General features: G+C 36.4%; 1 protein-coding gene across 1 annotated transcript in view; it reads left to right on the top strand.

Annotated features, from left to right (window-relative positions):
• The window catches only part of BCO2 (beta-carotene oxygenase 2), a 71,244-nt gene that overhangs the window by 33,647 nt on the left and 12,427 nt on the right, over positions 1-25,170 (top strand). Inside the window, exons 3-8 of the mRNA XM_065945148.1 lie at positions 10,651-10,862; positions 11,073-11,188; positions 12,012-12,114; positions 18,046-18,174; positions 19,420-19,580; positions 20,505-20,672. Of these exons, the coding sequence (XP_065801220.1) occupies positions 10,651-10,862; positions 11,073-11,188; positions 12,012-12,114; positions 18,046-18,174; positions 19,420-19,580; positions 20,505-20,672 (889 nt within the window). The remainder of the gene's footprint in view (positions 1-10,650; positions 10,863-11,072; positions 11,189-12,011; positions 12,115-18,045; positions 18,175-19,419; positions 19,581-20,504; positions 20,673-25,170) is intronic.

Genomic DNA, 25,170 nt, shown 5'->3' with positions numbered 1-25,170 from the left:
ACGCCCGAAATAGGTTCCTGGCTTCCTCTGTGTTCCCCCCGGCCGCCGCCTCAGAGGACCGGCGGGAGGCGGAGCCGCGCGCGACACATGGCCCCGGCCCCGCGCGGCTTTGGGGCCGCCGGGGGGGGGGGGGGGGGGGGGGTGGTGGTGGCAGGGGAGGGGCCGCCCGGGGACTTGCAGCAGAAGCGCCAGGCGACCCGGAGCACAGCTCCTGCGGCCCAGCCCCCGCCCCGGCGCGCTAGCCCCGACACTCACCCGAGGGGCTGGCGATATATTTTCATCTTAGTACTAAAGCCAGTACTACTAATTGGAAAACACTACAAGTGTTTTTTTTTTTTTTAATTTATTTTTGTATTGAAGGATAATTGCTTTACAGTGTTTTGTTGTTTTCTGTCAAACCTCAATATGAATCAGCCATAGGTAAACATATATCCCCTCCCTTTTGAAACTCCCTCCCATCCTTTGCCCCATCCCACCCTTCTAGATTGATACAGAGCCCTTGTTTGAGTTTCCTGAGCCATCCATCTAATTCCTGTTGGCTATCTATTTTACACATGGTAATGTAAGTTTCCATGTTACTCTTTCCACACATTTCACCCTCTTCTCCACTCTCGCTGTATCCATAAGTCTATTCTCTATGTCTGTTTCTCCATTGCTGCCCTGCAAAGAAATTCTTCAGTACCATTTTTCTAGATTCTGTATATATGTGTTAGAATATGATATTTATGTTTCTCTTTCTAACTCACTTCACTCTGTATATAGGTACTAGCTTCATCCACCTCATCAGAACTGACTCAAATGCATTCCTTTTTATGGCTGAGTAATATTCCATTGTGTATATGTACCACAACTTCTTTATCCATTCATATATCGATGGACATCAGGTTGCTTCCATGTTCTAGCTATTGTAAATAGTGCTGCAATGAAAACTGGAATACATGTGTCTTTTTCAATTTTGGTTTCCTCAGGGTATATGTCTAGGAGTGGGATTGCTGGATCATATGGTGGTTTTATTTCTAGTTTTTTAAGGACTCTCTCTCCATACCAACATCCATAGTGGCTGCATCAATTTACACTCCCACCAACAGTGCCAGAGTGTTCCCTTTTCTCCACACCCTTTCCAGCATTTATTGTTTGTAGACTTTTTGATCATGGCCATTCTGACTGGTATGAGGTGATGTTGCGTTGTAGTTTTGATTTGCATTTCTCTAATAATGAGCGATGTTGGGTACCCTTTCAGGTGTTTGTTAGCCATCTGTATGTCTTCTTTGGAGAAATGTCTGTTTAGGTCTTTTTCCCACTTTTTGATTGGGTTGTTTGTTTTTCTGGCTTTGAGTTGTATGAGTTGCTTGTGTATTTTGGAAATTAATCCTTTGTCATGTGTTTCACTTGCTATTATATTTTCCCATTCTGAGGATTGTCTTTTCACCTTGCTTATAGTTTCCTTTGCTATGTTAAAGCTTTTAAGTTTAATCAGGTGTCACTTGTTTACTTTTGTTTTTATTTCCATTACTCTAGGAGGTGGGTCATAGAGGATCTTTCTTTGATTTATGTTATCGAGTGTTCTGCCTATGTTTTCCTCTAAGAGTTTTATAGTTTCTGGTCTTACATTTAGGTCTTTAATCAATTTTGAGTTTATCTTTGTGTATGGTGTTAGGAAGTATTCTAATTTCATTCTTTTACATGTAGCTGTCCTGTTTCTCCAGCACCATTTATTGAAGAGTCTGTCTTTGCCCCATTGTTTATTCTTGTCTCCTTTGTCAAAAATAAGGAAGCCATAGGTGCATGGGTTTATTTCTGGGCTTTCTATCTTGTTCCATTGGCCTATATTTCTGTTTTTGTGCTAGTACCATACTGTCTTGATGACTGTAGCTTTGCAGTATAATCTGAAGTCAGGAAAGTTGATTCTTCCAGCTCCATTCTTCTTTCTCAAGAGTGCTTTGGCTATTTGGGATATTCTGTGTTTCTATATGAATTGTGCAATTTTTTGTTCTAGTTCTGTGAAAAATGCCATCGATAATTTGATAGGGATTGCATTGAATCTGTAGATTGCATTTGGTAATAGTCATTTTCACAATATTGATTCTTCCTTTTGTTTGCTTAGGTAAGTTTATTCCTAGATATTTAATTCTTTTTGTTACAGTGGTGAATGGGATTGATTCCTTAATTTCTCTTTCTGATTTTTCATTGTTAGTATATAGAAATTCAAGTGATTTCTGTGTGTTGATTTTGTATCCTGCAACTTTGCTAAATTCAGTGATTGGCTCTAGTAACTTTTTGATAATATTTTTAGGATTTTCTATGTACAGTATCATGTGATCTGCAAACAGTGAGAGCTTTACTTGTTCTTTTCTGATCTGGATTCCTTTTATTTCTTTTTCTTCTCTGATTGCTGTAGCAAGGACTTCCAGAACTATGCTGAGTAATAGTGGTGAAAGTGGACATCCTTGTCTTGTTCCTGATCTTAGGGGGAAGGCTTTCAGTTTTTCTACAATTGAGAATAATGTTTGCTGTAGGCTTAAAAATAATGTAGGCTTATCATATATGGCCTTTACTATGTTGAGGTAGGTTCCTTCCATGCCCATTTTTTGAAGCGTTTTAATCATAAATGGGTGTTGAATTTTGTCAAAAACTTTTTTCCACATCTATTGAGATGATCATATGGTTTTTATCTTTCAATTTGTTAATATGATGTATCACATTGATTGTTTTGCATATATTGAAGAATCCTTGCATTCCTGGAATAAACCCAACTTGATCATGGTGTGCTTTTTGATGTGTTGCTGAATTCTGTTTGCTAAAATTTTGTTGAGGATTTTTGCATCTATCTTCATTAGTGATGTTGGCCTATAGTTTCTTTTTTTGTGTTGTCTTTGTCTGGTTTTGGTATCAGGATGATGGTGGCCTCATAGAATGAGTTTGGAAGTGTTCCTTCCTCTGAAATTTTTTGAAAGAGTTTTAGAAGGATAGGCATTAGCTCGTCTCTAAATGTTTGATAGAATTCTCCTGTGAAGACTAGGCTTTTGTTTTTGCGGAGATTTTAGATCACAGCTTCAATTTCAGTGCTTGTAATTGGGTTGTTTATAATTTCTGTTTCTTCCTGGTTCAGTCCTGGAAGATTGGACTTTTCTGAGAATCTGTCCATTTCTTCCAAGTTATCCATTTTATGCCATATAGTTGTTCATAATAGTCTCTTATAATCCTTTGTATTTCTACATTGTCTGTTGTAACCTCTCCTTTTTCATTTCTAATTTTGTTGATATGATTCTTCTCTCTTTTTCTCTTGATGAGTCTGGCTAAAGGTTCGTCAATTTTGTTTATCTTCTCAAAGAACCAACTTTTAGTTTTATTAATTTTTATTATTGTTTTCTTTCATTTCTTTTTCACTTATTTCTGCTCTGATCTTTGTGATTTCTTTCCTTCTACTAATTTTGGGTCTTTTTGTTCTTCTTTTTCCAGTTGTTTTAGGTGTAAAGTTCGTTTGTTTTTTCTAAACAAAGTTTAGATGTTTTTCTTGTAAAGTTTCAATGTTTTTCTTGTTTCTTGAGGTAGGATCGTGTTGCTATAAACTTCCCTCTTAGAACTCCTTTTGCTGCATCCCATAGATTTTGAGTTGTCATGTTTTCATTGTCATTTGTTTCTAGAAAGTTCTCAATTTCCCTTTTGATTTCTTCAGTAACCTGTTGGTTGTTTAGAAATGTGTTGTTTAATCTCCATGTATTTGTGTTTCTTAGTTTTTTTTCTTGTAGTTGATATCTAGTCTTATAACATTGTGGTCGAAGAAGATGCGCTAGATATGATTTCAATTTTCTTAAATTTACTGAGGTTTGATATGTGACCCAAGATGTGGTGTATCCTGGATAATGTTCCATGTGCACTTTAGAAGAAGATATATTCTTCTGCATTTGGAAGGAGAATGTCCTGAAGATATCAATGAGATCCATCTCATCTAATATATCATTTAGGGCTTGTATTTCCTTATTAATTTTCTGTTTTGATGATCTGTCCGTTGGTGTGAGTGGGGTGTTAAAGTCTCCTACTATTACTGTGTTACTGTGAATTTATCATTTATGTCTGTTAATGTTTGTCTTATGTACTGAGGTGCTCCTATGTTGGGTGCATAGATATTTACAATTGTTATGTCTTCTTCTTGGATTGATCCCTTGATCATTATGTAGTGTTCTTCCTTATCTCTTGTAATCTTCTTTATTTTAAGGTCTATTTTGTCTGATATGAGTATTGCTACTCCAGCTTTCTTTTGCTTCCCTTTTGCATGGAATATTTTTCCATCCTCTCACTTTCTGTCTATATGTGTCTTGAGGTCTGAGGTGGGTTTCTTGTAGACAGCATATATATGGGTCTTGTTTTTGTATCCATTCAGCCAGTCTGTGTCTTTTGGTTGGAGCATTTAATCTGTTTACACTTAAGGTAATTATTGATATATATGTTCCTATTGCCATTTTCTTAATTGTTTGGGGTTGATTTTGTAGATTTTTTTTTCTTCTCTTGTATTTTTTCACTATGTAAGTCCCTGTAACATTTGTTGTAAAGCTGGTTTGGTGGTACTGAATTCTCTTAACTTTTGCTTGTCTGAGAAGCTTTTTATTTCTCCATCAATTTTAAATGAGATTCTTGCCGGGTACAGTAATCTTGGTTGTAGATTTTCCCTTTCACTACTTTAAATATATCCTGCCACTCCCTTCTGGCCTGCAGAGCTTCTGCTGAAACATCAGCTGTTAAGTGTATGGGGTTTCCCTGTATTTACCTCTCCCTTGCTGCTTTTAATATTTTTTCTTTGTGTTTAGTCTTTGGTAGTTTGATTAGTGTGTGTCTTGGTGTGTTTCTCCTTGGGTTTATCCTATATGGAACTCTTTGTGCCTCTTGGACTTGACTGACTATTTCCCTTTCCATGTTGGAGAAATTTTCAACTATAATCTCTTCAAAAATTTTCTCATACCCTTTCTTTTTCTCTTCTTCTTCTTCTGGGACCCCTATAATTCAAATGTTGGTGCATTTGATATTGTCCCAGAGGTCTCTGAGACTATCCTCAGTTCTTTTCATTCCTTCTACTTTATTCTGCTCTTCAGAAGTTATTTCCACCACTTTATCTTCCAGCTCACTGATTCATTCTTTTGCTTCAAATGTTCTGCTATTGATTCTTTCCAGAGTATTTTTAATTTCAGTAATTGTGTTGTCTCTGTATGTTTATTCTTTAATTCTTCTGGGTCTTTGTTGATTCTTACATTTTCTCCATTTTGTTTTCAAGGTTTTTGATCATCTTTACTATCGTTATTCTGAATTCTTTTTCAGGTAGTTTGCCTATTTCCTCTTCATTTATTTGGACTTTTGTGTTTCTAGTTTGTTCCTTCATTTGTGTAGTATTTCTCTGCCTTTTCATTATTACTTTTTTAACTTATTGTGCTTGAGGTCTCCTTTTCCCAGGATTCAAGATTGAATTCTTTCTTCCTTTTGGTTTCTGCCCTCCTAAAGGTTGGTCCAGTGGTTTCTGTAAGCTTCCTGTGGGATGAGATTTGTGCTGAGTTTTTGTTTGTTTGTTTGTTTTTCCTCTGATGGGCAAGGCTGAGTGAGGTGGTAATCCTGTCTGCTGATGATTGGGTCTATATTTGTTTTGTCAGTTGTTTATATGAGGCATCCTGCACAGGGTGCTACTGGGGGTTGTGTGATGCCCGGTCTTGTATTCAGTTAGTTTCCTTTGTATGATTTCTCACTATTTGACACTCCCTGGAGTTAGTTCTCTGGTAGTCTAGGGCTTTGGAGTTAGTGCTCCCACTCCAAAGGCTCAGGGCTTAGTCTCTGGTCAAGAACGAAGATTCCACAAGTTTTTTTTTTTTTATGGCATTAAGTGAGAGTAAAACAAATATCCAAAAATGAGAAGCCAAAGATGAACCCCAGACAAATGGCAGTTACAAAATCAAGCAAATAATAATTAAATAATGGAGTATACACATATACATATACACCTATGAGCAAAGTCAAAACAGTCCAAGAAAAATAAAGTATAGTAGATTGACCTGGCAAACAAAGGAAATCAAAAATTTTATTTACCATTTAAGAACAAAACTAACTAAAGTGCAAACTGAAAACAAAACTAAAGCAAGATGCCAAGTGGGGAATAAAGCAATGAAAACAAAACTAAAGCAAGATGCCAAGTGGGGAATAAAGCAATGAAAACAAAACTAAGAAACATGTTGAGAGGAAAGGGAAGAAAGAAAGAATAGATCTGCAAAGTTAAATAGAGGTAGATGAAGATTTATATATGTTAAAGTTTAACTTCAAGGGGAAAAGAACAGTAGGAAAGGCAAACAAAGGAATAAATGTAGAAAAAATGTAACAGGTTTAAAAAATTAAAATCACAAAATTAAAATTATATTTTAAAATTAAAATATATTTGTATTATATTATATTTTATATTTAAGTATAATAGGTTTAAAAATTAAAATTATAAAATCAAAATTATATTTTAAAATTAAAATAGATTATATTGTATATTATATTTATATTTAAAATAAAAATATATATTAAAAATAAAATTATGAAAAAGAGAAAAGAAAAAAAAACAGAAGAAGAAAGAAAAAAGGAAAAAAATGGAAAACTCCACAGAACTGCAAAAGCCCAACATAGAGTCAGAGGTTTATAACAACAATAAAAAGTGTGACTGAATATACACATATTCATATACACCCATAAGCAAAATCAAGCAGTCCTACAAAAGTAAAGTACAGTGGATTGACTCAGTGAACAAAGGAAACCAAAAATTATATCTACCAGAACAAAACTAACTAAAGCACAAACTGGAAAGCAAAACTAAAGAAGGCACCAATTGGGGAATAAAGCAATGAAAAAAAACTAGCAAATATGTTGAGAGGAAAGGAAAGAAAGAAAAGAAAGAAAGAATAGATATGCAAAGTTAAATAGAGGTAGAGAAAGATTTATATACATTAAGGATTAACTGTGTGGGGAAAAGAATAGTAGGAAAAGCAAACAAAGGAATAAATGTAAAAAAAAAAAATAACAGGTTTAAAAAAATTAAAATTAAAGAGAGGAAAAAAAAAAGGGAAACGCCACAGAACTGCAGAAGCCTAACATAGAGGCAGAGGTTTATAACAATAAAAAATGTGACTGAGAGGGGAAATAAAAATCTCAAAAGCTTAATTAGATTTCATAGTGCCAATAAAATTGACAACTACAACATAGGGGGAAAAAAGACAAAAAAGAAAAAATCCAAAAGAATCTACAGAACAAATCAAAACTTAAGAATAATAAATGTTTTTCTTGAGTCACTACTGTCAGAGTCCTTTCCCTCGCTGGGAGTCACAGTCCACCTCACCTCCCTAGGATGCCCTCCAACACTGTGCTGGTCTCTGAACCTGCTGTGGAGGCAGCTCAGATGCTAATCTTGTCCTACTCCTGTGCATTCTTGCCTCCAATGTCCACAGCTATCAGAACTAGTGCGTTTTCTTTTGTGGGAGCTCTCAATGACCTTTTTTATATTCCATAGACACAGAGTCTGGTTAGTTGGTTGTGTGGATTTAATCTGCAGTGTGTACAGCTGGTGGGAAGGTTTTGGATCTTCTTCCTTAGCCACACTGCCCCTGGGTTTCAATTGTGGTTTTATTTCCACCTCTGCATGTGGGTTGCCCACTGGGGTTTGCTCCTGAGGCTGCCCTGGAGGACTTGGGTTTGCCCCTGTGAGGGCCAGGTGTGGAGGTGGTGCAGCTGCTTGGGTCACAGGGGCTCTGGCAGCACCAGGTACTCAGGGGAGTTGGCGGTGAGGGCAGCAGGAAATATAGTGCTCTAGAAGGGTATGGCAACCAGTATTGGCCAATATGCTCCAGTATTCTTGCCGGGAGACTCTCCATCCCTGACAGAGAAGCCTGGAAGGCCACAGTCTACAGGGCTGCAAAGAGTCAGACACTACCAAAGTGACCCTGTGCCCATAGACGCAAGACATATTTTGCCTGTGGCAGCTCTGCCCCAGTGAGAGTTGAGTGTGAAGGTGGCGCAGCTGCTTGGCTTGCAGGGACTCTGGCAGCGCCAAGTATGCAGGGACAGGCTGCCTCTGCCACAGGAGTTATGGTCCTCTCAGAGTCTTTATTCCAGCCTCTTGTAGCTGGCAATCGAAGGCCTCTTTGGCCAGTCTTTCTCCATAGCTCCGCCCGTTCAGGCACTTAGAGGGCTCCCTTGCCTGGGGTCCTTCTCTGCTGTTCAGCGCGTCAGGCACATAGAAGGGCCCTTCTGGGGGGTCCTACTCTGTAGATTAGCATGTCAGGCACTTAAAGGGGCGCCCTGGTTGGGGTCCTACTCTGTAGTTCAGTGCCTCAGGTGTTTTATGGGCCAGTCTCTCTATTATTCAGGTGCAGGTGTGTAGGGGGAGAGAGGCTATGGTGATGGCTCCACCCCCTATGCATGACTCAGCAGTATCACCTTTCTTCCATGGCTGCCTGGTTTTCCTCCACAGGGCTTTCCCACCACAACCTCCTTCCTCACATCCCCTCAATGTGCCTCTCTGCAATCAACAGCAGCCCTTGCCCTGGGATTGCTCCACAGTCCCCAATCTCCAGCTCCCAGCCACTGCACCTTCCAGGGGACCTGCATCCCTGTCCTGGGTATATATGGCTGCAGCAAGGACTGTCTGATTCTCATTCCATTTAGGCTGCCACAGATCAGCTGTTTCACTCTCAGCCTTAAATGTTTCTCCTCTAACTCAGACAATCACTCTGATGTGGGGATTGGACCCCTGCTTCAGCTCCCGCACCCACCAAGGGCGGATCTAGTCCTACAAACACTCCTGTTTTCCCCCTAGTTCCTTGTCCTGCTGAGTTCTGTGTGGTTCTATATATTCTTTACCTCTGGTCAGGTACTCTTGTCTGCTCTCAACTGGTGTTCTGCATGCACTTCTGTGTCTGAAGGTGTATTCCTGATGTTCCATGGAGAGAGATGTACTCCATGTCCACCTACTCCTCTACCATCTTGTTCTCTTGGATCCTCTGTTCTTTGAGTAGGATGGATGATTGAATATCACAAAGATGTCGGTTCTCCCTAAGTCAATTTTTAAGTTTAATACAACCTTAATAAAAATTCTAGTTTTTAAAAGAAATTAGATGAATGAATAATAAAGTTCATGTGGAAAGATAAATACACAAGAGTAGTCAAGAAAACACTAAAAAAGAAAATTGTCTGAGCGGTGGAAACTAGCCTTGTTGTTGTCTTGTCGCTCAGTCATGTCTGACACTTTGCAACCCCATGGACTGGAGACTAGCCTTATCAGATGTTAAAATATAATTTTATATTATTTTAATTAAATATGAAAATATAATTAAAATATTATGATATCAATGTATTAATGGACAAATAGGCAAGTTATATAGAATGGAAAACCCAGAAGTAGACCCAAGAACTTACAGAAATTTAGTTTATGATAAAGATGGCATCTTAAATCAATATGTAAAGAAGGTCTTTTATAAAAGCTTTCTTATTTCTCGCAGTTTAACACAATTGTGATGAAAAATAAAATTTACCATTTCAGCCATATTTAAATGTACAGGTTAGTCTTGTGAAATAGATCTTCAGAACTTTTTCATCTTGAAAAACTGAAACTCTATACTCATTAAACAATAGATCCCTATTTCTCCCTCTGCTGAGCCCCTGATAACCACCATTCTACTTCATGTTTCTATGAGTTTGCTTACTTTAGATACCTCATGTAAGTGCTATTGTATAGTATTTGTCTTTTTGTGACTGGCTTATTTCACCATGTTATAGCATGTGACAGAATTTCTCTCCTTTTTAAGGCTGAATAATATTCCACTATATGTTAAATTTTGTTTATCCCATTCTTCAGCTGATGGATGCTTAGGTTGTTTCTACCTTTTGGTTATTGTAAATAATGCTGCTATAAGATGGGTATACACATATCTACTTGCATCCCTGCTTTAAGACAGTAAGTAACCTTTTAAGACAAGCCTTTAAGATAAGACCAAGGATTTTTGCTTTCTTTTCCATGCTGAAGACATTAAACATTCAATCTGTCAAGCATATGAGAGAAAAGACTAATGATAAACCCTTCAAAAAGTAAAGTGAAAAATTTTCCTTACAGTGTTTTAATGTTCCATCATTTATACACATCATTTCTAGTGTGATAATATGGACAAAAATGATTATCCATTAAGGACAGTTATCTTATTTGCTTACTTTAGCATAGTCTTGATAAATTTGACAAAAATTTAAATAAACCGAAAATGTAATACCTAAAAGATATGAAGATAACTATGTCTAAAAATTTTGGAATCCATTTTAATTTGAGAAATATAAAGCATTCCATATGCTATTATCTTGGCTATAGGGTAAAGATACAATTATCTTAGAAGTCAGCAGCTTAGGGTTTTCCTTTAGCCCTCTGATGTATGAGGTTTTGATAAGGGGTTAAGATCAAGAGAACATAAGTTGGTCTTTCATTGTTGTACTCCAGTATATACTCAAAATCTGTCATCCCTTAATTTCAAGTTCTTTGACTAATCAGGTTGTGCTAGGAACCCCATCCCATTCGCTTTTCTCTGTATTTGAAATCTCTCCTTTTGACCCTATGTTTTTCTTCCTAATACTTATTTTTCTATTTTTGCTCCTACCAAGGTACAATCACTGGTTTGATGGAATGGCTTTACTTCACCAGTTCAAGGTGGAGAAGGGCACAGTGACATATAAGAGCAAATTTCTACAGAGTGATGCATATAAAGCCAACAGTGTTCATGATCGAATTGTGATCTCAGAATTTGGCACATTGGCTCTCCCTGATCCATGCAAGAATGTTTTTGAACGTTTCATGTCAAAATTTGAAAAGCCTGGTAAGCACCCTTTATTATGCCAAGAATTTTCAGGTAACAGTGATGATTCTTTAAATTATTATGACATATGTCAATCTTTATAAATATGGATCTTGATGTTTATTTATTTTGATATGAGAAGATGTTTCAACTGCTTTCTCCCTTGACTGTGTGTTTAGGATCTGCTATAGTAAGTTGTGGTGTATAAATAACTTTGGGGTTTGATTTCAGCAATTACTGACAACACCAGTGTCAACTATGTGCAATACAAGGGTGATTACTACCTTAGTACGGAAACCAACTTTATGAATAAAGTGGACATTGAGACCCTGGAAAAAACAGAAAAGGTAAAATATAGGTTAAAAATATAATAGAGACTAAAATTTCTCTTCAAATACTCTCAAATACTTTTTAGAGTAGTTATTATCAGAAGAAAAAATTGGATTCTTAAACAAAATCAAAGTTACCCACTGATTCAGGTCATTATATACCCTCTGTCTTCATTAGAATGGTCTGTGGTGTTGGTTGTCCTTAAAGATAATTCTAGATTTCTTCTTTAGTCCAGCTGTCTGAAGGTTAGGGCAAAAGAGGCATAGCATAGTAAAGATTTATTTCTGTCATTTCATTTTCTGCTTAGCTACAGGTAGAACTGGACTGGAGATTATCTAGACCCATACTGTCCTGGAGAAGGAAATGTCAACCTACTCCAGTATTCTTGCCTGGAAAATTCCATGGACAGAGGAGTCTGGTGGGCTACAGTTCATGGGGTCACAAAGAGTCAGACATGACTAAGCAACTAACATATATTGCCTTCATGTTACACATTAATTTTAAGCAAAATAAAATTTGGGGCCAGAATTTTAATCCTTATTCTTTTGAGCTTTCTTGTGATCTTGAGCAAAAAAATTTCTTACTGGATAATCATTTTTGTCCATTTCTTGGTGGTGGTGATGGTGGGAGGGATTTTGTTTGGTTTTCTTGTTGTTTGTTCTTAGTTTCTTTTTCTTCAGTAGGAAAAATAATTTTGATTTCACAGAGGTGAGACATCAGGACTTAACCTATAGTTTTTATATCTTATTTTAAAAGTATTTGCTACATCCCTACTGTCTATGCATCTAAATAGAGACCTACCCATGTAATTTAAGTCTCTGAATGACCTTAAATTTTCAGGTTGACTGGAGGAAATTTATTGCTGTGAACGGAGCAACTGCACATCCTCATTACGATCCAGATGGAACAACGTACAACATGGGGAACTCCTATGGGAAACAGGGTAACACTGGGGTGGGAGTCTTTGAAAAAATAATTGGGAGTTAACTGTCTTCCCAGAGTTCCATTATGGCTAAGATGTTAACTTGTATGAAACTCATTTGAAAATTTCAGAAAGAAATCTCTGAAATTGCATTTCTGAACTTAAAATATGTAATTAATTGTTATGTTCTGTGGTCTTTTTGTGTATATACTTAGAAGCTGATTTTCTATTTGGTCTTTTCATCATGACTCACATTTTTATGTTCCATTATGATTTTTGGCTCACATGCATTGTAGGGATTTTCAGTATATATTTCTCAAACTTGAATTTTTATGAGGTACCATACTATAAGAAATTTAGAATGGTACGGCAAAGAGATAAAGAGAAGTTACACTGTATGTTACATAGAGAGGAATTTATTTTTACTATGGGAGTAATACACTACCAATGAAGTTAAGGTTAAAGTTTGGTTGCATTTGCCGCTACTTGTATCACATCCCTTTCCTGTTCATCTGTATGCTTTCCTAGCTGTTAGTCTGTTCCAGAAAGTTCTAATGGCTAATAATGATAGCTGACATTTATAGAGTAACTAGCATGTGCTGGTGTTAACCATTTTTTCCATATAGTTTCTCATTTAATCCTATAACAAATCTCTGAGAAATGTACAATTATTTTTATTTTTTAAATTGATGTATAGTTGATTTACAATGTTGTGTTAGTTTCCATGTTCTTTTCCATTATGGTTTACCGCAAGATATTGAATATAGTTCCCTGCACTATACAGCAGGATCTTATTGTTTATCTATTTTATAGACAGCAGTTTGCATTTGCTAGTCCCATGTTACTAATTTATTCCCCACCCATTTCCCCTCTGGCGACCATACATTTGTTTTCAATGTCTGAGTCTATTTCTGTTTTGTAAATAAGTTCATTTGTATCATATTTTAGATTCCCATACAAATGATATCATATGATATTTGTCTTTCTCTGTCTTACTTCGCTTAATTGATAATTTCTAGGTACATCGATAGCGTTAAGAAAAGTCTTATTACCCCCATTTTATAGATGAAGGCAGTGAACCTTGAGAAGATTTAAGATGCTTGCTTAAGCAAGCCTCAAGTGTCTAATACCAGGCTTGGCACTAAGCCTGAATAACACAGAAAAAGCTTGCTATTTGTCATTTTGTTAGACCATCTTAATAATTATTTATCACTGAGTACAGAGGATTCTCTCAGGGCATGCAAATTCATTATCATATACCCGAATATACATCTCTCTCTGTTTGGAAAGGAATGTGTAACTACAAGTATTAGAAGTTTCTGACTGTCTATCTTAGCTGTCAATCTATCATCTATAACCTATGAATCCTTTGTATAGGTTAACTTTTGAATAGGTTAACTTTTGAATAGGTTAATGTATACCCTTGGTAAGGAATTGGCTTTTTGGGTTGTTCATCTCTACCCCTCCATATTTCCACATATGAGTATATATGAAAGTGAAGACTTCAGGTTTTTTTTTTTTCTGGCTCAAGAAAAGATAGGGTACCCTGGAAACTTCATCACCCAGCCCTCTCTGCCCTTGTTACCTGACCTCAGGTAAGAATGTATTCTTCACATCTGTTATAGGAAACATCAAGCATCTTTTTAGGTAAAGTCTTTAAGCAAGTGGGTAAACTGACTCAACGTGGTTTTTTTTTTTTTTTTTTGTCCATTCATTTCTTTTTATCATTAAAAATTCATTTCTTAATAAATTAACTCTAATAACCAAGTGAGGCTTCCCTGGTGGCTCAGATGGTAAAGAATCTGCCTGCAATGCAGGAGACCCAGGTTCAGTCCCTGGGTTGAGAAGATCCCCTGGAGAAGAGAATGGTTACCCATTCCATTCATCAGGTACAGATGTGAGAGTTGGACCATAGAGAAGGCTGAGTGCCAAAGAATTGATGCTTTCAAATTTTGGAACTGGAGAAGACTCTTGAGAGTCTTGGGCAGCAGGAGATCAAACTAGTCACTCCTAAAGGAAATAAATCCTATTCATTTGAATGACTGATGCTGAAGATGAAGCTCCAGAACTTTGGCCACCTGATGCAAACAGCCGACTCATTGGAAAAGACCCTGATACTGGGAAAGATTGAGGGCAGGAGGAGAAAGGGGCAACAGAGGGTGAAACGATTGGATGGCATCACTGACTCAATTGACATGAGTTTGAGCAAACTTCAGGAGATAGTGAAGGACAAGGAAGCCTGGTGTGCTGTAGTTCATGTAGCAAAGAGTTGGACATGACTTAGTGATTGAACAACAATAACAGCCCACTCCAGTATTCTTACCTGAAGAATTCCATGGACAGAGAGGAGCCTAGTGGGCTCTAGTCTTTGAAGTTGCAAAGAGTTGTAGATAAATTTGTATATAGTCCATAATATAAGAAATACTGTTTAACCATTTTAATTTATTTTTCTAAAATAAATCCTTACCAGATCAGTGATTCTCAGACTTCCCTGGTGGCTCAGACAGTAAAGCATCTGTCTACAAGGTGGGAGACCTGGGTTCAATCCCTGGGTTGGGAAGATCTCCTGGAGAAGGAAATGGCAACCCACTCCAGTATTCTTGCCTGGAAAATCCCATAGATGAAGGAGCCTGGTAGGCTGCAGTCCATGGGGTCGCAAAGAGTTGGACACGACTGAGGGACTTCACTTTCACTTTCAAAGCCACTGGCATGCTTCCTAGCAATGTAAGATCAGTGGGCTTCATCTTCAGATATTCTGGTTCAGTAGACTTGAAAAGGGGCTCAGCATCTGCATTGTAATCAACCTTTCACTCCTTATCTTGATGCATTTTAACAAGATCTCCAGGTGATTTTGGTGCAAGTGGCCCATGAATCTCTGAGAAACCTTGCACCAGTCATTATAAGTTGTACTTGTTATTTTGCCTCCATTTGATGTTTATGCAAAGTCCTAAGGCATCTCCCAGAGTTCGACACAAGTATTGAGCAAATCATTTCTCTGGGCATTCAGTCCTCTGCTGTGTGTTTCCTGGGTGTCTGCCTGCCTTGTACATGCTTTCAAGACTTACAACCAGGATAGTCCATCAACTAGTAGTGTTCAAATTTAGTAAATTGAGTAATCGTCATTTAATCCAATTGCTGAGATAGGAAATTCTTCTCTTGATACTCTAATCTCAAATAAAACTGGATTTACTTCTTTTTTCTTACTTGATTATTTGGTTCTGTGAGGAATTTTTGAACTAGAACACAAATGTATATGTAGCTGCAGAAAGCTCAACTGAACAGTATGTGTTTGGGGGACAGTTAGTGATTTTTTTTTTGTAAATAAAGTGCTTGCTAGTAATTTCAACTTTTACAAAATAAAAAGCTTTTAATTGTTTTCACTTTTCCAGATATTTTTAAAATGAACAGAAACCCTCTAAACATTTAATGTAGCTAGTTTTAAGTACTAATTTAAAATAATGTAATCTCTTAGTAATATTGGAACTGTAGAGTTTATCTTTTGTTTCTTTTATAACTCATCACTGTATAAAGCATGATGTTTTATTTATAATTGTTTCTCAAAACATATAGTATCCTAACCTAGACCTCCCCACTAGTTGCTTACTCAGTGTTTTTACTAGGATGTCTAATAGAGGTTACAAAATTAATTTTTTAAAATGAAACTTTTGGTCTTTCTCCCTAAATTTCTCTGCTTAAAATTTTCCCCATCTCAGTTTAGGGTAACTCTATCATTCTACTTGCTTAAGATGATAACCTTGGAATCATGTTTGATAACTCTCTCAGATCCACATCTAATGGGTCAAAAAGTAATTTCAGCAATGCCTTCAAAATATATCGAAAGTCCAGCTATGTCATATCACCTCCCCTGTCCCCACTCTGGTCTGGGCCACCATTCTTTCTCATTTGAATTCTTAATCAGTCTCCTTGCTTCTCCCCTTACCCTACTTCATTTTATTCTCAGTAAATCAGCCAGTTATCTCTTTAACCTCCCCACCTCATCTAGAATCTTCTGTCTGCTTCCTATGGGCAGGGCCACACTGCCCTCACTGCAGTTATTTGAACATTCCAAACTTATTCTTGGCTGAGAATCTTTGCATTTGCTCTTCTCCCCTCATAGCTCAGTTGGTAAAGAATCTGCCTGCAATGCAGGAGACCCTGGTTTGATTCCTGGGTCAGGAAGATTCCCTGGAAAGGGGATAGGCTACCCACTCCAGTATTCTTGGGCTTCCCTTGTGGCTCAGTTGGTAAAGAATCCTCCTGCAATGCAGGAGACCCTGGTTTGATCCCTGGGTTGGGAAAATACCCTGGAGAAGGGAAAGGATACCCATTTCTGTATTCTGGCCCGGAGAATTCCATGGACGGTATAGTCATGGGATCGCAAAGAGTTGGACATGACTGAGCGACTTCCACTTTCATCACCTGAAATGCATTTCTCCCAGATATCCTCAAGGCTCTCTTCCTCACTCCTTTCAGGTCTTGACTCAAATGCCACCTTCTTAGTGAAGCCTTCCCAGACCACCATAATTTAAATTGCAAATAGTAGCAGCCCACATCCTTATACACTCACTTCTAATTCTCATTCCCTGGTTTATTCCTCATTATAGTTCTCATCTGGTGCATTATACTTTTACTTATTGTATGATTTTTTAAAATTTGAGTTTTATAAAAGAAGAGCCTTTTGTCTATTTTGTACATTATTTTCCTATACACAAGTGTCTATAATATGGTGCTTAGGACTCTTAGAGAAGAGTGCCTGGAATATAGTTGACACTCAGTAAGGGCTTCCCAAGTGGCGCTAGCAGTAAAGAACCTTCCTGCCAATGCAGGAGACTTAAGAGATGTGGATTGGATCCCTGGGTCAGGAAGATCCCCTGGAGGAGGAAATGGCAACCCACCCCAGTATTCTTGCCTAGAAAATCCCATGGACAGAGTAACCTGGTGGGCTATGGTTCATAGGGTTGCAAAGAGTCGGACATGACTGAAGTGACTTAGCTTTCAAGGAGTTGCTAATAAATGAGTAGGGAAATGGATGGTTATCCTGTTCCAAAAGAGGTGAAGAGATTGTGAAATTCTATAAGTTACAGGTTCTTCAGGACCTACATTGGCACTTCTAACACCAGAAAGATAATTCAATATGATCTCAGTATTTGTTCATTCATTGAGTTATTTAACAAACATATGTTCTTAGTCAATCCATCAGTAGTTTTTTATAGTTCACCTACAGGTCAATGTTTGGTACTAAGGATGCAAAGATGTGTCAGTTTTAGTTCCTGCTCCAGAAGAGCATAGTCTGCTAGGAAACTGATAAATACATAGAAAATTAGAGTAAATTAGATAAGTACGATGACAGTGTAGACTATAATCAGAGCATAAAGGAGGGGCGGCAAATGTCTTTGGATGGGAAAGGCTGCTTAAGGAGTGGGTACCTAAGTTGATTTTTGAGAAAGTAATAATAATCAGATGAATAATTGCATGAGTGAATGTTGATAAGATGGGAGGAGAAGGGACCCAAAGTGACCCCAAGGATCTAGAAGACTGAAAGGAAGAAATTGGACGTAAGTACAAATGGAGACTGTAGTTTTTGGAACTGGGGAGTGGGGAGAAAGACAAATAGAATTTGAAGATATTCCTGGCTGCTATCGTATCTTTTCCTATGAAGCTGGGATTGAGTTCATCTTCAGAGAGCTAGAAGTGAACCATTTGTGAATATTAAAATACAATAGCTGATGGTTGGTTACTTTGTATATGATGTTTCAAAACCTTAGCTAATACTGTTTCTAAAGTTAATATATTTTTGTATTCAAGTCTTTGAAATAACCCCTTATGAAATATATGTGTCATGCATATTGCATAAATCTCTTAATTGCTTTTGCCTAGTCCACAAATGCAAGGGTTATCTTTTATTCTTCAAATGTATGTAAAACAGTTAAGACAGGACTTTCCATTTTCCAGGTTCCTGCTATAATGTTATTCGGGTTCCTCCAGAAAAATCTGACCTTGGGGAGACAATCCATGGAGCCCAGGTGATATGTTCTATTGCTTCTGAGGAGAGGATGAGACCTTCTTACTACCACAGCTTTGGTGAGCCCAAAATAAGGCAAAATTTAATAGGACCTGCCTTAATGTCACTGTTGCAGGGGGACTAGTTTTGGAAAGTACTATGTTTATTAGAGTATGATGATAAGAGACCAAGGTTGCACTTTAATGTGAATTAAGTTCATTCTGGTTAGTCATGTATAACTTATCCTAGCCAAATGACTGATGGAAAAGATATTTTAATACAAGCAATTATGAAAAAATTGTTAACAAGTTTTTCATTAATTGACTGCTCTAGGAAACTGCTGTCAGTTTAGGAAGTTATCAGTTTCTTCTCAGCACCCTGAGTCAGGGAGAAATAGGCTGAGATTTAGTCACCCAACCATAATTCCTCTTAAGTTCTCTATGGAGAACAGCCTTTCCCTCCAGCCCCCTGCTCCAGGATGAAACAATGAATAACCCCTAGTCATAGAAATCAGTTTTTTTAATTTGTTTTGTATTGTGTTGTCTGTCATTGAATAAATACAAAGGAAAAATATACATTTTTGCATGTTTCCACAATAGAAGCTATGGGCTTTGGATGATTATGATGTGTCAATATAGATGCATCAGTTATAATAAATGGACCACTCTGGTGGAGGAAATTGATAAAGTGGGGGCTGAGAGTATATGGGGATGGAGGTATATGGGAAATCTCTGTACTTTCCTCTTGGTTTTGTTTTGAGCCTAAACTTGCTCCAAAAAATAAAGTCTTAATAAAAAAAAATTTGACTGTAAAAAATTGACAGAATTCAGTATTTTAGGTGATTTTAAAGACCACAAATAATAATTATACTAATATTTTTGGGAGGAAAATTCATATTCCACGTAGATTGCTTCAGATGTTTTTCAGAATATTTATTTTCTGTATCCTAAACTTTTATAGCCTATCTGCTCCTGGATCCTTACCTCTGATGTAGATAGCAAAAGGATTAGGGAATAAAGCTCCAGATCATAAATGACACTTTAAAATAATGCTTCCTAAACCAAAACAATTTGAAAAGGAAGAAAAAAAAAGATTAAAAAATGCAAGTTGAGGGCATTTAACCCAAGCTATTCTGAGAAGTTCCTGTTTTTATGTAGGAACAGAAAATATATATAGCAAAGCTGAGAAATGATGAAGAATTATTTCTGATTGGCGTTTGTTTAGGTCAGCAGTAATATGTCGAACTATTCTGACAAGTCCCCATAACCTTTGCATTTCAGACATTTTGCCAAATAACATTTTATTGTTTACTTGAACCATTTTAGGAATGACAAGGAACTACATCATCTTCATTGAACAGCCTCTAAAGATGAATTTGTGGAAAATCATCTCTTCTAAAATTCGAGGAAAGCCCTTTACAGATGGAATAAGCTGGGAACCCCAGTATAATACACGGTTTCATGTGGTGGATAAGCATACTGGTCAGGTGGAGAATTTTGACTGTGAATGGTTGGACATGAAAGCAAATTTCCATATTACTGATTTTTGCCTTGTTGGGTATTTCTTGCATAAGCCACTCTTAATTAAAGGATATTGCCTTCTTCCATAAGGAGAGCTAGCTATTTATTAATTAATACAGTGAATTTTGCATATCAGAAAATTGTAGGAAATGGTTTTATCCTTTAAATTATCTGATTCAATTACAAAATGAATTGACAACAAAAATGACATCTAGGAAATCCTCTTAGCATGTTAGCATGGATTTTTCTGTATAATAATATTTGCTAAAGAGAATACTGTTTATGCAGAGGTCTTCTGTAACTTTTGCAATTATATTTTTATTAGTTGTTTTTATGACATTTTGGTATACAAGTGTGATAATACTACCAAAGTCCAAAGCGTATTGGTTAAATATCTTTCTATAGATGCCTGATAAATAGCATTATTATATTTGTCTACTTTTTAACCCCTTAAAGAAATAGTATCCTAAATTTACTGTAGTCCCACATATAATTTCATTATGGAAAAATCCCATTTTAGTAATGAGAGCATTTTCCAGAGGATTAGTCACTTAATTTATCATAAACTTTTTAATAGAAGTATTTTCTATTTAAGCATGTATTAAAGAGTTTAGAATTTATTTATTCTTCAAAATATTGGGCCATATTTCATGAGAACTTTGAAGTTAGTTAAATCAGTTGATTGGTCTATATCTAATAGCCCCAGTTTATTGATTAATATGAGATGAGATGATTTTAAGTCAAAACATATTTGCTTCTACATTCCAAATTCTGGTTTCTATACCTACCAGTCCTATTACTTAAAGGGGGAGAAATCTTAACTTGAGCTTTGTCGATCTGTACCTTAAAGGAAATAAAATCTCTCTTTCTCATTGTCTATGTTCCTGCAGCTTCTTCCAGGGATGTACTACAGTAAACCTTCTTTCACTTTTCACCAAATCAATGCCTATGAGGACCAGGGCTGTGTTGTCATTGATTTGTGCTGTTATGATGATGGAAGAATTTTAGAAGTCTACCAACTACAGAATCTTAGGAAAACCGGGAAAGAGCTTGACCAGGTAGAATTCTCTGATTTGTCAAGAGTAGTCAAAATAATTTTGCTCTAGCAAAGTTCTGGCTTTGGGCTTGGAATTTGCAGTTTCTCTTACCTCTTTGGCAAATAAAGAGGGAGAATGGTTTTAAAGCATTGAAAACACAAGTTTGTAATTTATTTATTTAATACATCAAAATGATTCAAAATATATACTTAATGCCTAATAAATAAAAATTATATTAAAGAAAACCAAGAAATATATTTTGAAACACTTGTGATTAGTTCCTTATTACCCTTGAGCACTAAACATACTTACATTTCTTAGAAGGGATAGTAAAATGGTAAATAAAGCAAAACTATAATATTAATTCTTCGATAAAAGAAAATGTCTTAGTTCCTCAGCTTGAAGGGATTTCATTTTTTCCCTTTATAATTTAAAGTGCTGATAGCAGATAATCAATCTAAGGCAAAATTTTTCCTTGGATTATGTAATGAAAATTGTTTTCTGCTGTAGTTTTATTTTTAAATTTTTAAAAAACATTACTTTTAAAGTTTACTTACATTTACTTAGCTTACTTATGTTTTTATATCTGTATGGTAGGTCTTGATATCTTGGTATTTACATTATAAGTCCTTTAGCTCCTTTCTATTTAAAGATTGCCTCAGTTTTTGTTGTTTTGTTATTTCCATAAGTTTTAGAATCAACTTATTAGTTTTTGTAAAAGCAAACAAGCAAACAAAAAACCATGGTTGGGATCATATTGTATGATCTGTATAGATTAATTTGGGCATAGCTGACATCTTTACAATAATGAGAAATATTGAGTCTTCCAACTCATGAACAGGGACTATCCATTTATTATACCTCTCCATTTATTTTACTCTTTTAAAATTTCTTTTTGAAAAGTTACCTTTACATTAACAAAATTTAGTCTTTCTATTTATTTGGCTGTGCTGGATCTTCTGGGCTTTCTCTAGTTGTGGTGAGCAGGGGCTACTCTTCACTGGGGGGCCCTGGCTTCTCACTGCAGTGGCTTCTCTTGTTGCAGGGCATGGGTGCTGGGCGCATAGGCTTCAGTAGCTGTGGCACATGGGCTCAGTAATCATGACTCGCAGGCCCTAGAGAGCGCAGGCTTTAGTAGCTGTGGTGCGCTGGCTTTAGTGGCTCCTCAGCATGTGGAATCTTCCTGGATCAGGGATTGAAACTGTATCCCCTGCAGTGGCAGGCAGATACTTGCCCATTGTACCACTAGGAAAGTCCTGAATCTTTTAAAATTTCTTGAAGTAATGTTCATAGTTTTCAGTGTGAGGAATTACATGTCTTTGGCTAAATTTATCATTAGGTAGTTAGAATGTTTTGAAACTGTTGTAAATGATATCTTTAAAACTTTCATTTTGTTTTTGATGGTATGTAGACATGAAGTTGATTTTGTATATTGATCTCATATTTAGAGATCTTGCTAAATTCACTTATTAGTTTGATCTGTAAATTACTTTGGATTTTCTGTGTATGCACTCATATTATCTGAAAATGATGGCAGTTTTATTTCTTTCTCTCCAATTCTTATGCATTTTCTTTTTTTCTTATTTTCTTACTGTACTAGTTAAGACTTCAAGTTGAAAAGAAGTGCTGATACCAGTAATTATTTTCATACCTCATTTGGAAAATATTTAATAAATCACCACTAAGTATGAAATTGCTGCAGGTATTTTTATAGATACCTTTATTAGATTATCTTAATGGTACCTTTAGATAAACAGACGTGGTCCAGTATATCAATATTTTCCTTTATGAGTAATACATTTTGAATCCTGTTTTGGACATCTTCCTATGCCAAGGTCATATAAATATTTTATGTTACCTTCTAGAAGAATTTTTAATTCTAAAAATTAAGTATCTATATATATTTATATTCTGTTTCTGGACCTCATTTTTTAGCATATCATAATTAGCTATTTATTCCATTTTATTTCTCTCTCTCTCTCCTTTACACCTGAACTTTCTTTTGGCTGAAAGGTACGGTAAACTGTTATCATGCTCAGTGGAAAAATCAGTTTTTTTTTTACATATAATCTATCCTTTTTCAAATCTTTTCCCATTTAGGTTATTAAACAATACTGAGCAGAGTTCCCTGTGCTGTACAGTAGGTCCTTGTTGGTTATCTATTTTAAATATGGTAGTCTGTATATGTCGATCTCAAACTCCCAGTTTATCCCCTTTCCCCTTTGTAAACCATATATGCTAATTGCTTCAGTCACATCTGACTCTGCAACCCCATGGACTATAGACCGCCAGGCTCCTCTGTCCATAAACACTGGAGTAGGTTGCCATGCCCTCCTCCAGGGGATCTTCAGGACCCAGGGACCAAACCTGCATCTCTTACGTCTCCTGCATTGACTGGCGGGTTCTCTACCACTAGTGCCACTTGGCAGGCCCCTTGTAAACCATAAGTTTGTTTTCTGGGTCTGCAAGTCTGTTTCTGTTTTGTAAATAAGTTCATTTGTATCATATTTTTTAGATTCCACATATAAGTAATATCTTGTGATATTTGCTTTATCTGATTTACTTCATTTAGTATGATAATCTCTATCCATGTTGCTGCAAATGGTATTATTTCATTCTTTTTAATGGCTGAATAATATTCCATTGCATATATGTTACACATCTTCTTTATCCATTCTTCTTTTGATGGACATTTAGGTTGCTTCCATATCTTGGCTGGGGCTTCTCTGGTGGCTCAGATGGTAGAGAATCTGCCTTCAGTGCAGGAGACCCAGGTTTGATCTCTGGGTCAGGAATATCCCCTGGAGAAGGGAATGGCTACTCACTCCAGTATTCTTACCTGGAGAATTCCTTTACAGAGGAGCCTGGCAGGCTACAGTCCATACGATTGCAAAGAGTCAGACACAACTGAGTGACTAATGCTCTCACACTTCATGTCTTGACTTTAATTTGTATTGTAAGCAGTGCTGCAATGAACATTGGAATTCAATGAACACAGTCCTTTTGGACTGTGGTTTTTTTTTTTCCCCTTCTGGATATATTTCCAGGGATTGCAAGATCATATGGTAGCTCAATTTTCGTTTTTTCAAGGAACTCCCCTACCGTTCTCCATAGTGGCTATACCAATTTACATTCCCACCAACAGTGTAGGAGGGCTCCCTTTTCTCCACACCCTGTCCAGAATTTCTTGTTTATAGTCTTTTTGATAATGGCCATTTAGAGTGGTATGAGGTGATATCTCATTGTAGTTTTAGTTTGTATTTGTCTAATAATTTGTGATGTTGAGCATTGTTTCATGTATCTCTTGGCCATCTGTATATCTTCTTTCTTTTTTTATTTTTTAAGTTATGAAAGTATGACAACACATTTACAAGAGACTTGGAAAATACAGAACAAAGTTACAATATACTCCCACTATATATTACAATTATCTTTTAAAGTAGATAAATTAAGATTTTTAGTTGGAGTTTCAATATCAAACTCTCAAAAATTAATAGAATGACTAGAGAGAAAAGTGGGATGATATAGTAGACATGAAAAGCAGTATGAACCAATTCAACATAATTAAGATTTTCACACAACAGTAGGAGACAAATTCTATTCTATTCAAATACCCATAGACTATAAACCAGGAGACACTGGAACATATCCAGGGACATAAAACAAGGTGCAAAAATTTTGTCATCTAAGGTTATTGAAATCATACAGAATCTGTTCTCTTATCACTGTTATATTGGAAATCAATATCAAAAGATATTTGAAGATAACCCATATATTTTCAAGTGCAATGTGACATTTCCCAAGAGAGAACTTTGACTTAGTCATTGAAAGTCTCAACAAAATTAAAAAACTGAAAAACACAGAGGGTGATTGTAGAGAAGAAAGTATTTAAATGAGAAATTAATATCAAAATGACAGATCAATATCAAAGATACTTTAAAATTGCCATGTATTTGGAAATTAAATGTCTACTTTTAAATGATGGGTGTATCTAAGAAGTCATAACAAGGAAATTTAGAAAATATTTGTAACAGCATAAAAATGAAAAGAGAATTTATCAGAATTTGTTGAATGCAGTTGAAGCTGCCCAGTGCAATTAAATACAGTGTGGAGTCTTGAGTAAGGTATAAAAAAAAACAATGGACACTAGCATAAAATTTTGTGAAATTTGAACAAAATTTGTACTTCAGTTAATAACTGTGGTTGTTCAATTGCTAGGTTGTGTCCAACTCTTTGTGACCCCATGGACTGCAGCATGTCAGGCTTCTCTTGTCCTTCACTATCTCCTGGAGTTTGCTCAAATCCATGTTGATTGAGTCGGGTTGCTATCTAACCATCTCACCCCCTGCTTCCCTCTCCTCCTTTTGCTTTCAATATTTCCAGTACTGAGGCCTTTTCCCATGAGTTGGCTTTTCTCATTAGGTGGTCAAAGCATTGGAGCTCAGTTTCAGCACCAGTCCTTCCAATGAATATTTAGGGTTGATTTCCTTTAGGATTGACTGGTTTGATCTCCTTGCAG

Source organism: Muntiacus reevesi, chromosome 9, assembly GCF_963930625.1.
Source record: "Muntiacus reevesi chromosome 9, mMunRee1.1, whole genome shotgun sequence".
In the NCBI taxonomy this organism is placed as follows: domain Eukaryota; kingdom Metazoa; phylum Chordata; class Mammalia; order Artiodactyla; family Cervidae; genus Muntiacus; species Muntiacus reevesi.
The sequence above is the reverse complement of the archived record's forward strand: the minus strand, read 5'-3'. Positions and strand labels throughout refer to the sequence as shown.